At 42.3% G+C, this 15,440-nt stretch overlaps 1 protein-coding gene across 4 annotated transcripts in view; it reads right to left on the minus strand.

Moving 5' to 3' along the window:
* Window positions 1-15,440, minus strand: part of SLC4A7 (solute carrier family 4 member 7) — a 153,432-nt gene that overhangs the window by 64,378 nt on the left and 73,614 nt on the right. For all 4 annotated transcript variants that reach the window (XM_073678018.1, XM_073678017.1, XM_073678020.1 and 1 more), the window contains exons 3-5: window positions 11,449-11,592; window positions 2,670-2,808; window positions 1,003-1,163 (exon numbers count right to left, since the gene is read on the minus strand). In XM_073678018.1, coding sequence (XP_073534119.1) covers window positions 1,003-1,163; window positions 2,670-2,808; window positions 11,449-11,592 — 444 coding nt within the window. The remainder of the gene's footprint in view (window positions 1-1,002; window positions 1,164-2,669; window positions 2,809-11,448; window positions 11,593-15,440) is intronic.

Consider the following 15,440-nt stretch of genomic DNA (forward strand, 5'->3'; position numbering starts at 1 on the left):
TGTGGCAGAAAAGAGCCCAGGAGGCTTTCTAGTGCATTCATGTATCGATAACTGGCAATTATTGACCTGTGTAAACAAGTTGGTGATCACATAGTGTAATGGTGAAAAAAAGGTTTCACGAATAACGGCAGCGCATCACTCCAGGGGGTGTGCCGCCAGTCACATGAAGTACGGGAACTGAGCGATCACACCGTGCGCCGGCCTGTGTAAATCAGCGCCAGTGGACTTCTATATAGTCAATCGGTGCTCAAAGAGAAGAAGAACATATTCTGTTAGATGAAGGGGAAACTTTAGTGAAAATAGCTGTGTAAATGGAAGTCATCAGCTCATTAAGCATCACTTCAGCTTGGGTAGCCTGCAGATGTAGCCTTCACATGGATTTCTGCCTCTCAAGAAAGAGGGAACATTAAAACATAAAATGGCATTAGGCATCATTGATCTGTAAGAAAAGCATCTACTGCACACAAGCATTGTAGAAGGATTGGATACGAGTGCCAAGTATTCTGCACAATAAGGGTATGTTCACACTAGGCATAATTGCAGCAGTATTGCTACATAATTTATACAGCATATTTGTTGGGTAAAATACATGGTGTTTTTTCAATTCTGCAGCAGGTCATTTGTTTCATAATTTTTTTTCAGCATCTTTCATCCACTCAAATGAACGGAAAAAAATTTCAAGTAAAAAGGCTGCAAAACACGCGAAAAATGCACATATTGTATGGTGCAAAAAAATAAATAATCCACTTCAATTACACCACGTGTGAATATACACTTATGCCTGTACTATGCGGAGTAAGGGGGGGGGGTATGAGCAGTGGTCTGCATCTGCACAGCACCCTTTATACAGTCCCATGGAAAGACCACAATGCTGTTTTACACTTCAGATGTGGATGAACAGACCCATATGACCCATTGAATACCATCACATTTTCCAAATTTTATTTGGCTATGCATAAAATCCATGGGTCCTGCAGATAAGCGCTCGCTGCAGTCCTTTACCTGCAATCTCCTCGATCGTGCTGGCCCGCATGTCCAACATCACCGTGCCATTCAGGATGCAGCTGCGCAACTCAAAGAGACTGTGTAAAGAGAGGGTGGCCACGTAGGGTTTACTCCATCTGTCCCCACCATCTTCTACATCCTCTTCGAACTTTAGCCACCTTTACCAATGGGAAAAACAAATTAAAATATACACTATTTCACAGGTGCAAAAAAAATAAGAACCTACGGGAAATAAAATAAGCGCTGCGACCAGTCGTGTACAAGTTGCACTAATAAAAGCCAATATCTGCTTTCCAAAGAACATACAATAAAACCATCCTTCATACATTATTGCACTGTTACATGTGGGACATGGAGAAATCTAAAGCTACAAGGGACATGTAGATGATTTTAGCACAGTAGTTTAAAGGAAACCTGACAGCTGATCCACGAGCAGCGTGCGCCCGACACTGGCGGTGTGTTCTCAGACATCTATGCCTAACTTAGAAATGCTGCGGCTTTCCAAGAACACGCCTTAAAAGCCGCTGGGGACCGGGCTGCACGGGATGCTAATTAGTCCCTTGCGGCTTCTCTCCACCTGCTGCTGGTGACTGACAGGTCTCTCTCTCTATACAGACATGCAGCATGAAGACCTGTCACTCCAGAGGAGCAGGCGGGGAAAGGGATGTTTCCCAAATGAACATTCAAGCACTTAGCAAACATTGCTCAGCTTAGCAGACAAGACAGGCTGTGTGCACACAATGTCATTTAGACAACAGCGCATCAGTTGACTTTTCCCAGGCGAAGCCACTTCAGGAAAACACTGGTGGTCAGGTGGTCATTTTCCTAAAGCGGTTTCGCCAGCAGCACTGACATCTTTCTTGTGAAGGTTCTGCCCCTGGAGGCTTTCACTGCAAACTAAAAAACGTATAGCAGAGAGGGCAGCTTCCCGCGGATGCCGCCTGAAGAACGAGAATGGCACAACTTTCAACCACTTCAGTGTTTCGAAACCTGAAGCAGTTAAAAGAAGTGATATAAGATGGAACATGCGCACAGCAATGTTGTTTTGACACTGCTGCGCATTACGTTTATGCTCTGCTTTTCCAGGTGGATTCTGGGCTGGTTACTCATTGAATTAAAGGGCGAGACTAGACTAATGAACTGAAAGCAGTCTCTCTTACAAGTATCTGAGGAGAGGTCTAGTTTCAAAGGTCACGATACCAGTCTCCTGCCTGTCACCACTCATTAGCAGCTTTCTAGGACAACTATAGTCTAAAGTTTTTATTTTTCTTTATTTATTTTTTATTTAAAGCATTTTACTCCTTATATCTTAGCAATCATTCACTGTTTTTCTTTATTCTATACATTTAGCCTTATTTTACACTATGGTTCTATCGGCAGACTGTTGCCAGTGGAGCCTATTTATAGAGAGGAGAGAATTATGGGATGGCCTTTTTGCGGTTACATTATCTGGGAGCATGTAAACCTTAGGGAGAATGTCCTCCATCTATAACCAGGAAACGTGTGGATCTCCAGGTGTCAGGAACGTGCAAGTTCCAACAAGTCCACAACTCTTCACTGTCTGTAGGTGCAATATACTCAGAAGATCTTGTATTGTGTGGACACAGAATACTCTCCACCTCAAGCCTTGCTATGAAAGGGACGTGTAGGCAAAGGCCCCTCACCTTGCAGTCTCCTTCCATTCACATTCCTCTCCATCCCGAAAGCATAGCTCATCCATTTCTGTGAAGAGGTCATGTGGGATGTGTTCTTCATCATCGTCCTCGGTGCCCAGAATAAACTGAACACGCTGTGATGGGGTGTCTGCACAAGGTCAAAGCAACAGAGAGGCGGCTTAGAATAGGATTACAAATCAAGTCCTTACCTAAAAAAAAGGAAACTCCCCAGTGTAACAAGGTGTTTGTGTGCAGGTTACATTTACCTTTTTTTTGATCATGGAATGTTCGCAGCCTTTGTGCCCAGAACAAATTTCACTTTTTTTTTCCTTTTTATTTTGAAATTCTACGTTGGAAAAACAGTTTGTTTTTTCCTATTTTTTAGTTTACCACCTACATTTTATTTTTTTTTAGGGCTTATACATATTTAAAATTCATTTAAAATCAGGGCTGAGAAGTCGGAGTCGGTATAAAATGGACCGGCTCCAACTCCTAAAATATATAATAAATTGGGTACAGTAGTTCAGTGCAGTTTGTGGGGAATATTTTATTCATAAGAATTTGGGAAAGTTATGAAATGTCCTATAAATGTCTGTCCTATTCCTGATCTAAGGGTCTAGACTTTTAGCTGAGATGAATCTGTGCTACAGTAAATTTATCACTTAAACATGAGCCATGTATGAGGGAGTCTGAGTCGTGGAAACTGAGGAGTCGGAGCTGGAGTCGGAGGTTTGGCTAACTGACTCCACAGCCCTGATTTGAGATTTTTACCTCATTATTTGTAAGCCAAATTCAGGGGTGGAACAATCAGAGGAAAAGTATAATAGCCACACGTCACCGCTTCTGTATTTATCACCCTCTCCTGGTTTAGGCTTACAAATACGGATGAAAAATACTGACCAAATACTGAACGTGTAAACATGATCTTAAAAGGGAACCTGTAACTTGATCCACATTTCCTGAATCGCAATCAGGTATGTTTTTCACAAAAACACTCTGGTTTTTCAGAGAAAATATCATTTGAAAAGTGGGACTATAGAGAGACCAGAGTAGTCCGGTGCCGGCCCAGCGCTCCAGGTGATGGTCACGTCTATCTACGTACACACCATCTAGTACAGAGCGGGGGAGGGGGCAGTTGCTTGGGGACATAATCAAACTAGTCAGGTCTCCTCTATGGTCACTAGTTTTCTGGGGCTGGATGAATTCACCTCAGAGTCAAAAGCAGGAGATACGCAGTATAAATTTCACACCATAAATGCAGTAATTCTCTATGGCTTCGGTATGCCAATTCCATACATTATGGGGAAAGAAATGACGTTGCTATAGCATGAAGAACAAAAAACAGCTTTCAAAAAAGGATCTCCCTCCATTAATTTTAGGCTAATCAGTCAGATACAGAAATAGGACTGAGAACAGACAAATTACTGGCAGTTTGTGGTAACACATTCAGTGTAAGAAGAAAGCATCTGACGCCCACGATCGGGTCTCATGCAGAATGACTAAAATTATCATAGTTTTGGACGGTTTGATTATTTTTTTTCTCATTTCAAATGGGGTGTTAAGGACTGACATTGATGGGCTCTCTGTACGATAGGTCATCAATGTGAGTTCAGTGGGGGTCTGACACACAGCCCCCCCCAATGATCAGCTGAAAAATGCTCCAACAGCAGCAGGACACAAGCAATGTATGGGGCTGCTGAGGGGCACCGAGCATCATATCACCACTGTGGGGGCAGTTTGTTAATTGCTTGTTGGGGGTGATGGGTGTCAGACCCCCTTTGATCTCGTATGGAAGAGCTATCCTATGGAAAAAGCCATCAGTATATCAGTCCTGGACACCCCTTTAATTTATTTTTCTACATCTCACTATATTAATGAGGTCTTACTATCTGGGTGTAGGTTAGCAGGAATCCTATGCATTCCTAGCAGTCCCTACACAGCTCATATCCTATATTCATGTCCCCGAGCCTAGTTCGCAAAGAAAAATCCTTAGATGTCATTAATGACTGAGTCCAAAAAAAAATGTAGAGGAGTTTAAAGGCATTGGCCATTACTTCAGTATTTATAAATTACCCTTCGGGTTCGTGCACATGGCTGTATTTTTGGTCAAGGTGCGATCCAACAAATCATCGAATCGTACTCGGACCAATGTTACTCTTTGGGGTCGTGCACATGTTCGATTTCTTTCTACAGACCGAGCCGTTCCCAGGAAATGAAAAACGCTCCATGCCCAAGTTGGATCAGATCCAATATTTGGATAGCACTCAGCCATGCAAGTCAGTGAACTCGTGGAAAACATCGGACTGCATTTGGATGACATCTGAGTGCAGTCTGATTTCCGTGCACTGACAGAATGGAGAAGATGGAGACATTTTTTTCTCTGGTAAGAGTGTGACCAGCATAATTGACCCGATTCTCTTGGATGAGAAAATATACGCTGGTGTGACTCTAGCCCTCGGATAAGTTCTCATTAACAGATTAAGCTTCATCCAACACCAGTGAAGTGAATGGGAGCGGAGCTGCGCTTCTTGACAACAGCCACTACACAGTCCATCACTGGAGCTGGTAACAGCTAATCGACAGAGGTCTTGGGTGGAGAACCCACCCTTTGAATGAAGCAATGGATGAGCGTCTATAGGACTGAGACATAACCAAACCCTTTTTTCATTTGGTAAATATTGGAAAGCTGGTATCTGCCCCCATTACTAGAATGAGGGTACCAAGCGCTGCACTGAGCCACTTCCGTCAGCTCCATAAACCATGAATGCTGCGGCCGACACACATAATTGTTGATCCATTCAAACGCTTCTTCACTGTGGTTGTACAGAGAGGAGTCGGTATTTCAGACCCCCATGCCATTGATCACAGCACTGGGGTCTCCAGCAATTGGACAATTATCACTCATCCTGTGGATACAAGATAAATGTCCACTGTGGGAACATTCATCAAGCGCAAAAAAGTTTTTTTTAATCCTATATGAAATAAAGGTAATGAAAAGTTTTCTCCCATTGTTGGGAGCTTTCGGTTCCACTCGCTGCCTTGAGATGACAGACAAGAAGTAGAGATCATAAGACAGAAACTAAACATGGCCTGTGCCTGAAGGTATATTTACAATGGTAACAATATGTCTGAAAATTAGATTGTTCTTTGCATTAGCAGATTCCTGAAATCTCACGCACATTTTTTTCCTTGCAGATTTGATTCAGTTTGAAATCTGCAGCCTGTCAATTTTCTCAGCAGCTTTGGCAGAGTTTTTCACACATTCACATAAATGGAGGAAAAAAAAAAAAAAAAACACGTTTTTCCTGCCAAAGCTCCAGTGTTTGCAGAAGATTTTTCTGCTTCAAATACTGAATATGTGTAAATATCCTAAGGCTACATTCACATGCAATTTTTGGGATTTTTATTCTGCAGAAAAGAAGCTGCATTTTACTGTACCAGCATAAGCTATGAAATTTCAGAAATCTCATGCACATGTTGGTTTATTTTTTCCTGATTGAATTTGAGCACTGCAGCGTCATTTGAAATCCGCAGCATGTCAATTCTTTCTCAAAACTGTGCATGTGAACATAGCTTCCGGCCTCATTCAGACATCCATTTTTTTTGCACGTACAAGAAAAACAGACCGATTATTCTGATCAGAGTGTCATCCGATTTTCTTGTACATGGAGAAACAAACGAAAAAAAAATTTCTCCACCTTCTCCTTTCTGACAGTCTGTGAAAATCGGACTGCACTCTGATGTCATCTGAGTGCGATGTGATTTTTTCACGAACCCATTAACTTGCATTGATGATTTTGCTGTGATAGGACAGGTCTCCAATATTTTCCGTGAACCATGAGGTCCAAGGAAAAAAAAAAAAAATCAGACATGTTAATGGCCCCAACAGACTATCACAGGTATGAGTACCATCTATGAAAAACACGGCTAGCACGCTTACACAAAAATCGGACGTCTGAATGAGGCCTCAGTGTGTATCACATGTAGAGAGTAGGGTATGTGCACACGTGTAGTATTTGCTGCCGACATTTCAGCATCAAAACAGCGTCTCTTAGCAGGAAAAATGCTGCATAAAAAGAGGCACTTTACTGCATTTTTGAGGTCTTTATTTTTCATGCATTTTTTCCACCTTTAGAAAATTGGAATGGGTGAACAAAGCTGCAAAAGCAAAAAATTCAAATCTGCAAGCAAAATACAAGCAACATGTGCAGGAGATTTCAGAAAAATGTCGCATTTTTCGGTGAAAAAAATGTGACATGTGTACGTACCCTTAAGAAGAGTTTGAAAACACATGAAAAACTGCACACGGTTATCGGATATTTGCATTTTTACAGAAAAACACATTTGTGTGACAAATTTTTCCTATTAAATCTTGCGCTTTCGATGATAGATGGGTCAAGGAGCTCATGCTGACCCCTGTCTGTGGCAAGACAGCCCAACATACCCCCATGTGTACTGGGTGGTCTGACCTCTTTTGTCATAAAAAGCATTCCAACACCTGCCAATCATGGCTGACACTAGAATAACAGCAACCAAGAACCAAACAGGAAATTGGGCTCAGTAAACCACACACTGTGGCTGTGCCGCGCGGATTTCATAAATCCTACAGAAATTGGCACAAGTCATGGAACCAGCACAGCCTTTCAGGTTTTCAGCAACATGTGCTGCATTAGCTCTTCTGTAGAATAGAGACAGATAGGTATTGTAAGGCCACGGCCCCACTATCAGTATTTGGTCAGTATTTTTTCTCAGGAGTGGGAACCAAAACCAGAAGTGGGTGATAAATGCAGAATTACTGTCTTGTTTCTTTCACCCACTCCTGGTTTTGGCTCCCACTCCTGAGAAAAAATACTGACCGAATACTGACCAAATACTGATAGTGGGGCAGTGGCCTAAATGAGACAACGTCCACGATTCTGTGGTCCCCAGGAAGGCTTCTAGTAGGTACCAACCAGTGCATACCAGAAAGCCTTCCTGGTAGGTACCAACCACAGCATAACAAAAGCCTTCCTGGTAGGTACCAACCAGTGCATACCAAAAGCCTTCCTGGTAGGTACCAACTAGTGCATACCAAAAGCCTTCCTGGTAGGTACCAACTAGTGCATACCAAAAGCCTTCCTGGTAGGTACCAACCAGTGCATACCAGGAAAGCTTCTGGTAGGTACCAACCACTGCATACCAGGAAAGCTTCTGATACGCACCAACCCGTACATACCAAAATCCTTCTCTGGTAGGTAACAACCACTACATACCAAAAGCCTTCCTGGTAGGTACCAACCACTGCATACCAAAAGCCTTCCTGGTAGGTACCAACCACTGCATACCAAAAGCCTTCCTGGTAGGTACCAACCATTGCATACCAAAAGCCTTCCTGGTAGGTACCAACTGCTGCATAACAGGAGCAACCTTGTCATTTTTTAGAAGCTCTGACCCGGTCACAATTCAGAAGTTTTCAGTAATGCAGGTCCTTGCACTTTCTCGCTTTTCTGGCTTCCAACAGATCAGCTTGAATAAGTGATTGTTCACTTACTGCCTAACATATCCCAGCGTTTAACAGGATCAGATATGATAAAATAATCAACGACAGTTGAAATGTGGTTTTAATATTGTGGCTGAGCATCAACACTGAGAAATAGCTACTAAGCAGTCAGAAAAGGCTGGATTCGGTCTCCTAAACTTGGTTGGGCTATGTGCACAAGGAGTCTTTTTGCAGACTTTTTGAAGCAGAACCTCCACGTTTTTGAGCAATTGTTTAAGAGGATTTGGAGAGTTTCTGCTCCAAAAAAAACTGTGTGCACATAGGCTTACCAAACTCACTAAAATGTGAAAAGTTCCAGCTTCTTATTACCCAATTGCCATAAGGCAAATGATCCCTAACTAAAGATTCTCTATTAATACATAACTTATTTTCCACTTAATAAAAAAAAATTTGTGCAAGGTTAAAAGTTACAATAATTACATTGGTCACTATATAATAGCTCCGCCTATTGCCACTGTAGCCGCTATCCCCCTGAAGACGCCAGTTATGGCGAAACCTATTGGGGAGGCAGCTGGTTAGGTTTTTTAAAAAGCAATAGATGTGTTTGGTCTAAGAATAAGCAATAAGTTGTGGTCTGCAGCCACATCAAGCAGAGTGACAATAGAATAATAATCTGTATAGCTGAAGCTAATAAGGGTTACGACCAGTGGAGATAGATCCACACTTTAATGGGACTTGACTGTACATGGATGCGCGTATACACGTGAATGCTTAATATTGACCACACTGTCAGTACTGCGAGTCAACCAAGAGTTGAATAACAATTGTTTAGTCCCACATTATATGGGAAATACTGACAATGAGTCAATGTTGAACTAGTAGGAAACGTCCTCTAGGGGACGTGATCACTGTCAATGAATATAGGTCATATCTTGAATAATAAAATATAGTTCCTCCTACTGGTGATAAATTAATAAACCAGGATGCTTTACAGTAAGGCTATATAGTGATCAACGCAATTATTGTCATTTTAACCTTGCAATTTTTTTTTTATTAAGTTGGAAAATAAAAGTTATGTATTAATAATAGAGAATCTTTAGTTAGGAATCATTTGCCTTATGGTAATTAGGTAATAAGTTACTAATACCCTACTCTGATTCTAAGAACATTTGAGGTATAAGTTCCAGCTTTTATCCCATTGAAACAGGAAAAAAAAAGGTAGTAAAGGGCCAGTCTATGTGTTGCTTCACACAGCGTTGACATGTAGTAAATCTACAGAAGAAACCCAAGTGAACTAGATTCCATCAGACATAATGGGTCGCATGTCAAGGGGCAAGTGTCTCATTGCAGTCTAGAAATAGCTACATCAGGCCAGCGCATACAGGGATCAGTGCTACTAAAATAACTTGGCTTTATTTGGTATAACAATGTGCACAATACTCATTGGTACAGTAATATTTTACAGGCTGAAGAAATAAGGGATTTAGGGCACAGCCTAAATATGAGGGTCATCAAATGACCTCACAAGACACTAAATTAATAAACATAAAATGAATTGAGACAAATGGAGGATCACAAGCGTACTATTTTTTTTAGATTTGCTTTTTTTCTGCAGTGGTGTAATCCTGCCTATCTAGTCTCCAGCAGTATAATGGACCACTCATTCAGACATTCTGTTTAGTCTGTCCTATATTATTGAATAAAATGCTGAAAAATCACAATGTTCTGTTTGCACACAAGACCAATACTTGGCAATCCACATTGCAGGAAAAAGTTTGAAGGGGACGTAGAATTAAAGCAATGTCACAGCCTATTTATTCTCAGGATCAGTTGGGATCACTTTAAAGTATGCTCACGTGTAGGCCCCATTTCATCAAAGTGTTTACACCAGAAAACGGACATAAAACACTTTGCGCAAAAAAAAAAACTTGCTACTTTTCAAAGTTGTGCAAACTTTGTGACTTTGGTGCTCTCACCAGTCTCGAACAGCTCTGCCAAAATAGGAGGAGCTGGGATGGGGCGTGGCCATGCCCGCCAAATTAATCAAAAGTAGTGGCATTTCTGACATCAGAATTGTTACTTCACTCAATTACTGCAGTAACATTTCTGCAAGGCGCACGTCACTGATGAGCTGTGCCAGTAAGTGTGCACCTACGAATTGCACTTATACTAACAGGATTGCTGGCCCATTGTTTTGGTTTAGCTTTAGTTTCTTGCACTTGGAACATTTGGGGGATGGACCGCTCCCCTTGGGCTGTGCATCCTGTCTTTTTAGCTTTCCACAGACAGGTAGGTCCAGGCCCTACTCTCCTCAGCTATTTTGAGACCTGCTGGCACATAGCGAGGAGTTCCTAGTGTTAGGGATCATCCTGATTGAGTACACCTTGTCGCGTTGGGATGGCTTTTATGCTCTTTTGATCAAAATAGTGTCAACTATGCACCCCATGCTTTTTACATGTATTACTACTACTTATTTACTTACTGCAGGGTATACATTCATTGTTTTATACTGGTTTTTGCAACTTCTAGGTTGGCAAAAATATTGTGACCTTTGGCGTTTATACTCCAGTCTCAAGCCAGCTCCACCAACTTTTTGAAGGGAACATGGATGATAATCAATTTATGCCACAAAAGTGGCATAAATTACAAAATACATCTACTGTAACATGTCACAGTTCATCAAAACTGGCGTGCACTAACCAGTCTTGAAGAATGAGGGGATCAGTGTGAACATACCCTTAAATTGATGGACCTTTATTGATCATGAGAATAAGAGACCGTGATGCCACTTTAATGTTACACTCTCCCCCCCCCCCCCTCTTAAAGACTGGTCGTGAGAATAAGAAAATGTTTGAGAGTAAGTTCACACTGCGGCTCTGATTCATCGAGACTGGCGTTATTGTATCCTAGAGGTATGCTCTTCTTAATGAATTTGGTGCACCTTACCAGCTGCCGTGTGCCACTGCAAGAAATTTACTCCGGTCAAAGACTGGCAAAATTCTGGCAAAATTTTTTAGAGCAGAATCTTCTCCAAAATACTCCAGCCCCGATTTATCAAAGAGTCAAATTAAAGAAATGTATCCAATACGATCGATTTCAACAGAAAACATGGCCATAGTTCACATGGCGCATTTTCTTTTTTTCACATGGAGTGTAAAAACTAAAAAAATGTTTAAAATAGAAATAAAAAAAAAAATTAAGTGGATTTTTCTGCCAAAAAGTCTAAGTAAAAAAGCAAAACTTCATGTGAATGCACACAAAAAATAAAAGGGTAATGGAAAGTGGCTCGTCTTAAAAACAACCATTTACCATAGTTTGGAGACTCTCGCCCATCATCTTTATCGTTTTCTTTTTCTCTTCTTCTTCGGTGATGCCTGTGCCCACGATGTCTATGACGTCTACGGCTCTGTCTGCCTAGCGGTACGTGAACCCCAATATAAACTGCTCTGTGACCTAGAAGGGAAAATGAAAGAAAAGGAAATTAGTAAAAGAAACTGAAGACATTGTCACTGAACGCCACCACCTCGAAAATATGTCTCACGGCAACATTTATAACTATCGACTCCAAAAGGAAAAATAAGAGGTTTACGTCAAGGTATCTAGCATTACTGAATGACGACAATAAGAGAAAAGCCCTTCTTTATAACAATTTAGTCATACACCATGGGTTACAGAGGAAGGTATATTGGTTTATTGGCCCATAGAATGGATACAAAAACTAGCAACCAAATAGAAGGACAGAGAACTTCTTTGCTCTAAAGACAAACAATGGAGTCAGATCTTGTCAGGTAGACTGCAGTAAAAATCTCCCAGTGCAGTATAATACACTGCTCAAAAACATAAAGGGAACACTCAAATAACACATCCTAGATCTGAATGAATGAAATATTCTCATTGAATACTTTGTTCTGTAAAAAGTTGAATGTGCAGACAACAAAATCACACAAAAATCAATGGGAATCAAATTTATTAACCAATGGAGGCCTGGATTTGGAGTCACCCCCAAAAGTAAAGTGGAAAAACACACTACAGGCTGATCCAACTTTGATGTAATGTCCTTAAAACAAGTCAAAATGAGGCTCAGTATTGTGTGTGGCCTCCACGTGCCTGTATGACCTCCCTATAACGCCTAGGCATGCTCCTGATGAGGTTGTGGATGGTCTCCTGTGGGATCTCCTCCCAGACCTGGACTAAAGCATCCGCCAACTCCTGGACAAGTCTGTGGTGCAACGCGACGTTGGTGGATGGAGCGAGACATGATGTCCCAGATGTCCTCAATCGGATTCAGGTCTGGGGAAAGGGCGGGCCAGTGCATAGCTTCAATGCCTTCATCTTGCAGGAACTGCCGACACTCCAGCCACATGAGGTCTGGCATTGTCCTGCATTAGGAGGAACCCAGGCCAACCGCACCAGCATATGGCCTCACAAGAGGTCGGAGGATCTCATCTCAGTACCTAATGGCACTCAGGCTACCTCTGGTGGGCACATGGAGGGCTGTGAAGAAATGCCACCCCACACCATTACTGACCCACTACCAAACCGGTCATGCTGAAGGATGTTGCAGGCAGCAGATTGCTCTCCACTGCGTCTCCAGACTCTGTCACGTCTGTCACATGTGCTCAGTGTGAACCTGCTTTCATCTGTGCAGAGCACAGGGCGCCAGTGGCGACTTTGCCAATCCTGCTGTTCTGTGGCAAATGCCAAGTGTCCTGCACGGTGTTGGGCTGTGAGCACAACACTCATCTGTGGACGTCGGGCCCTCATACCACCCTCATGGAGTCGGTTTCTAACAGTTTGTGCAGATACATGCACATTTGTGGCCTGCTGGAGGTCATTTTGCAGGGCTCTGGCAGTGCTCCTCTGTTCCTCCTTGCACAAAGGCAGAGGTAGTGGTCCTGCTGCTGGGTTGTTGCCCTCTTACGGCCCTCTCCACACCTCCTGGTGTACTGGCCTGTCTCCTGGTAGCGCCTCCAGCCTCTGGACACTATGCTGACAGACACAGCATACCTTCTTGCCACAGCTCGCATTGATGTGCCATCCTGGATGAGCTGCACTACCTGAGCAACTTCTGTGGGTTGTAGAGTCCGTCTCATGCTACCACGAGTGTGAAAGCACAACCAACATTCAAAAGTGACCAAAACATCAGCCAGAAAGCATTGGTACTGAGATGTGGTCTGTGGTCTCCACCTGCAGAACCACTCCTTTATTGAGGGTATCTTGATAATTGCCAATAATTTCCATCTATTGTCTATTCCATTTGCACAGCAGCATGTGAAATTGATTGTCAATCAGTGTTGCTTCCTAAGTGAACAGTTTGATTTCACAGAAGTTTGATTTCCTTGGAGTTATAGTCTGTTGTTTAAGTGTTCCCTTTGTTTTTTTGAGTAGTGTATATCAGCTATGATTACGAATGGAAATCTTTCTGGAGGTTATTCGGTCTGGAGTGGAGCGAGATACAGAAGTATTAGAAATGCGTATTTATTGCAGGATGGGGAGGAATTGGTCCATGGTTTTTTTTTGTTTGCTTTTTTGGAGTGTGCCATTAATTCCACCAAAGGCAGCATTCACACATCCGTATGACAGGTTCATGTGCTGTCTGTTTTTATCTTGGACCCATCATTTCATGGAGCTGTATACATACCTGTGAACAACATGGTCCTTTTCTCACAGACGATAACATTTCATATGGCTGTGTGAATATAGCCTAAACCTAGTTGCAGTCTAAGGCCATGGCCCCATTATCAGTATTTTTTTCAGGAGTGGGAGCCAAAACCAGGAGTGGGTGATAAATGCAGAATTGGTGACTTATTTCTATTATACCTTTACTCTGATTGTTCCTCACCTGGTTTTGGCTCCCACTCCTGAGAAAAAATACTGACCAAATACTGATAGTGGAGCCGTGACCTTAAAGAAAATCTGTCGCCAAGTTTTTGCTACCCCATGTGAGAGCAACATAATGAAGAGGCAGAGACCCCGATTCCAGCGATGTGTCACTTACTGGGCTGCATGCTGTTATTCTGATAAAAATCACAAACTCTCTCTGCTGCAGATCTAGCAGTTCTCTGAATGCTGAGCTGTGTATAACTCCGCCCACAACACTGATTAGTGTACACAGAATGCTGCTAATCAGTGGTGGAGGAGGGGTTATACAGGGCTCATGAATATGGAGGACTACATGGCAGCAGGTTTACTAGTACACTAAATCTAAATCTCCTTAGGATAACAGTGATTTTATCAAAACTACAGCAAGAAGCCCATTAAGTGACACATTGCTGGAATCAGAGTCTCTGCCTCTATGTTATGCTGCTCTCAGATTAGGTGACAGATTATCCTTAAAGCATGGGAAGATTTACTAATGCCTAATAAACCGATGGACAGTTCTAGAAATCTGAGCCAATGACTAAATATATAGTTAGGACCTTGGGATGCATTTACAATTGTCCATAAATCGAGAACATGTGCTCCTATCAACGCTCATTCTCCGATTATCGGCCTCTCTAAACAGGCTGACAATCACCCAATAAATAAGAAAATCATTCATTCATCAGGTCAAATGATTTTTAAGCCTGCAGCACATCATTCTGGGTAAATGGGACATGTGCTGCCAAGAACAATGATATTCTATGTGCACACAGAAGTATTGTCAGCCGGTCTAAACAAGCTATTAAATGCTTTCTGATCAGCTTCCATGTAGCTGATCGGTCATTTAATGGCCTTGATCGGCCAGGGTAAAATGCTCCTTTACACCGACCCAACACTGTGAAGGAACTAACCTCTAGCTGTGAGCTATGCACAGTTTCTTTCCTGCCCCAGAAGGTGCAGTAGCGACAAAAGGATTGTATTCGATATTTCTTGCAGTTTGCTTGTGTATGTAGTCTTCATTTTTTTAAGCGCTGTAACCTTTTTAGTACAGCTGAATTTTTTATCGGTTTGGTCCTTGAGAGATACCATAGCACTTGACACACATGCATTGTGTGTGCGCACGAGTATCATGCATCGCATGCGTGCACATCATGCAGTGTGTGTGTGTGTGTGTGTGTGTGTGTGTGTGTGTGTGTGTGTGTGTGTGTGTGTGTGTGTGTGTGTGTGTGTGTGTGTATGTATGTGTATGTGTGTGTGTGTGTGTGTGTGTGTGTGTGTGTGTGTATATGTGTATGTGTGTGTGTGTGTATGTATGTATGTGTGTGTGTGTGTGTGCGCGTGTATGTGTATGTGTATGTGTATGTGTATGTGTGTGTGTGTGTGTGTGTGTGTGTGTGTGTGTGTGTGGTGTGTGTGTGTGTGTATGTTGGGGTAATTAT

Source organism: Phyllobates terribilis, unplaced genomic scaffold (assembly GCF_046119375.1).
Source record: "Phyllobates terribilis strain yellow unplaced genomic scaffold, ASM4611937v1 Scaffold_4__5_contigs__length_816908805, whole genome shotgun sequence".
Lineage (NCBI taxonomy): Eukaryota > Metazoa > Chordata > Amphibia > Anura > Dendrobatidae > Phyllobates > Phyllobates terribilis.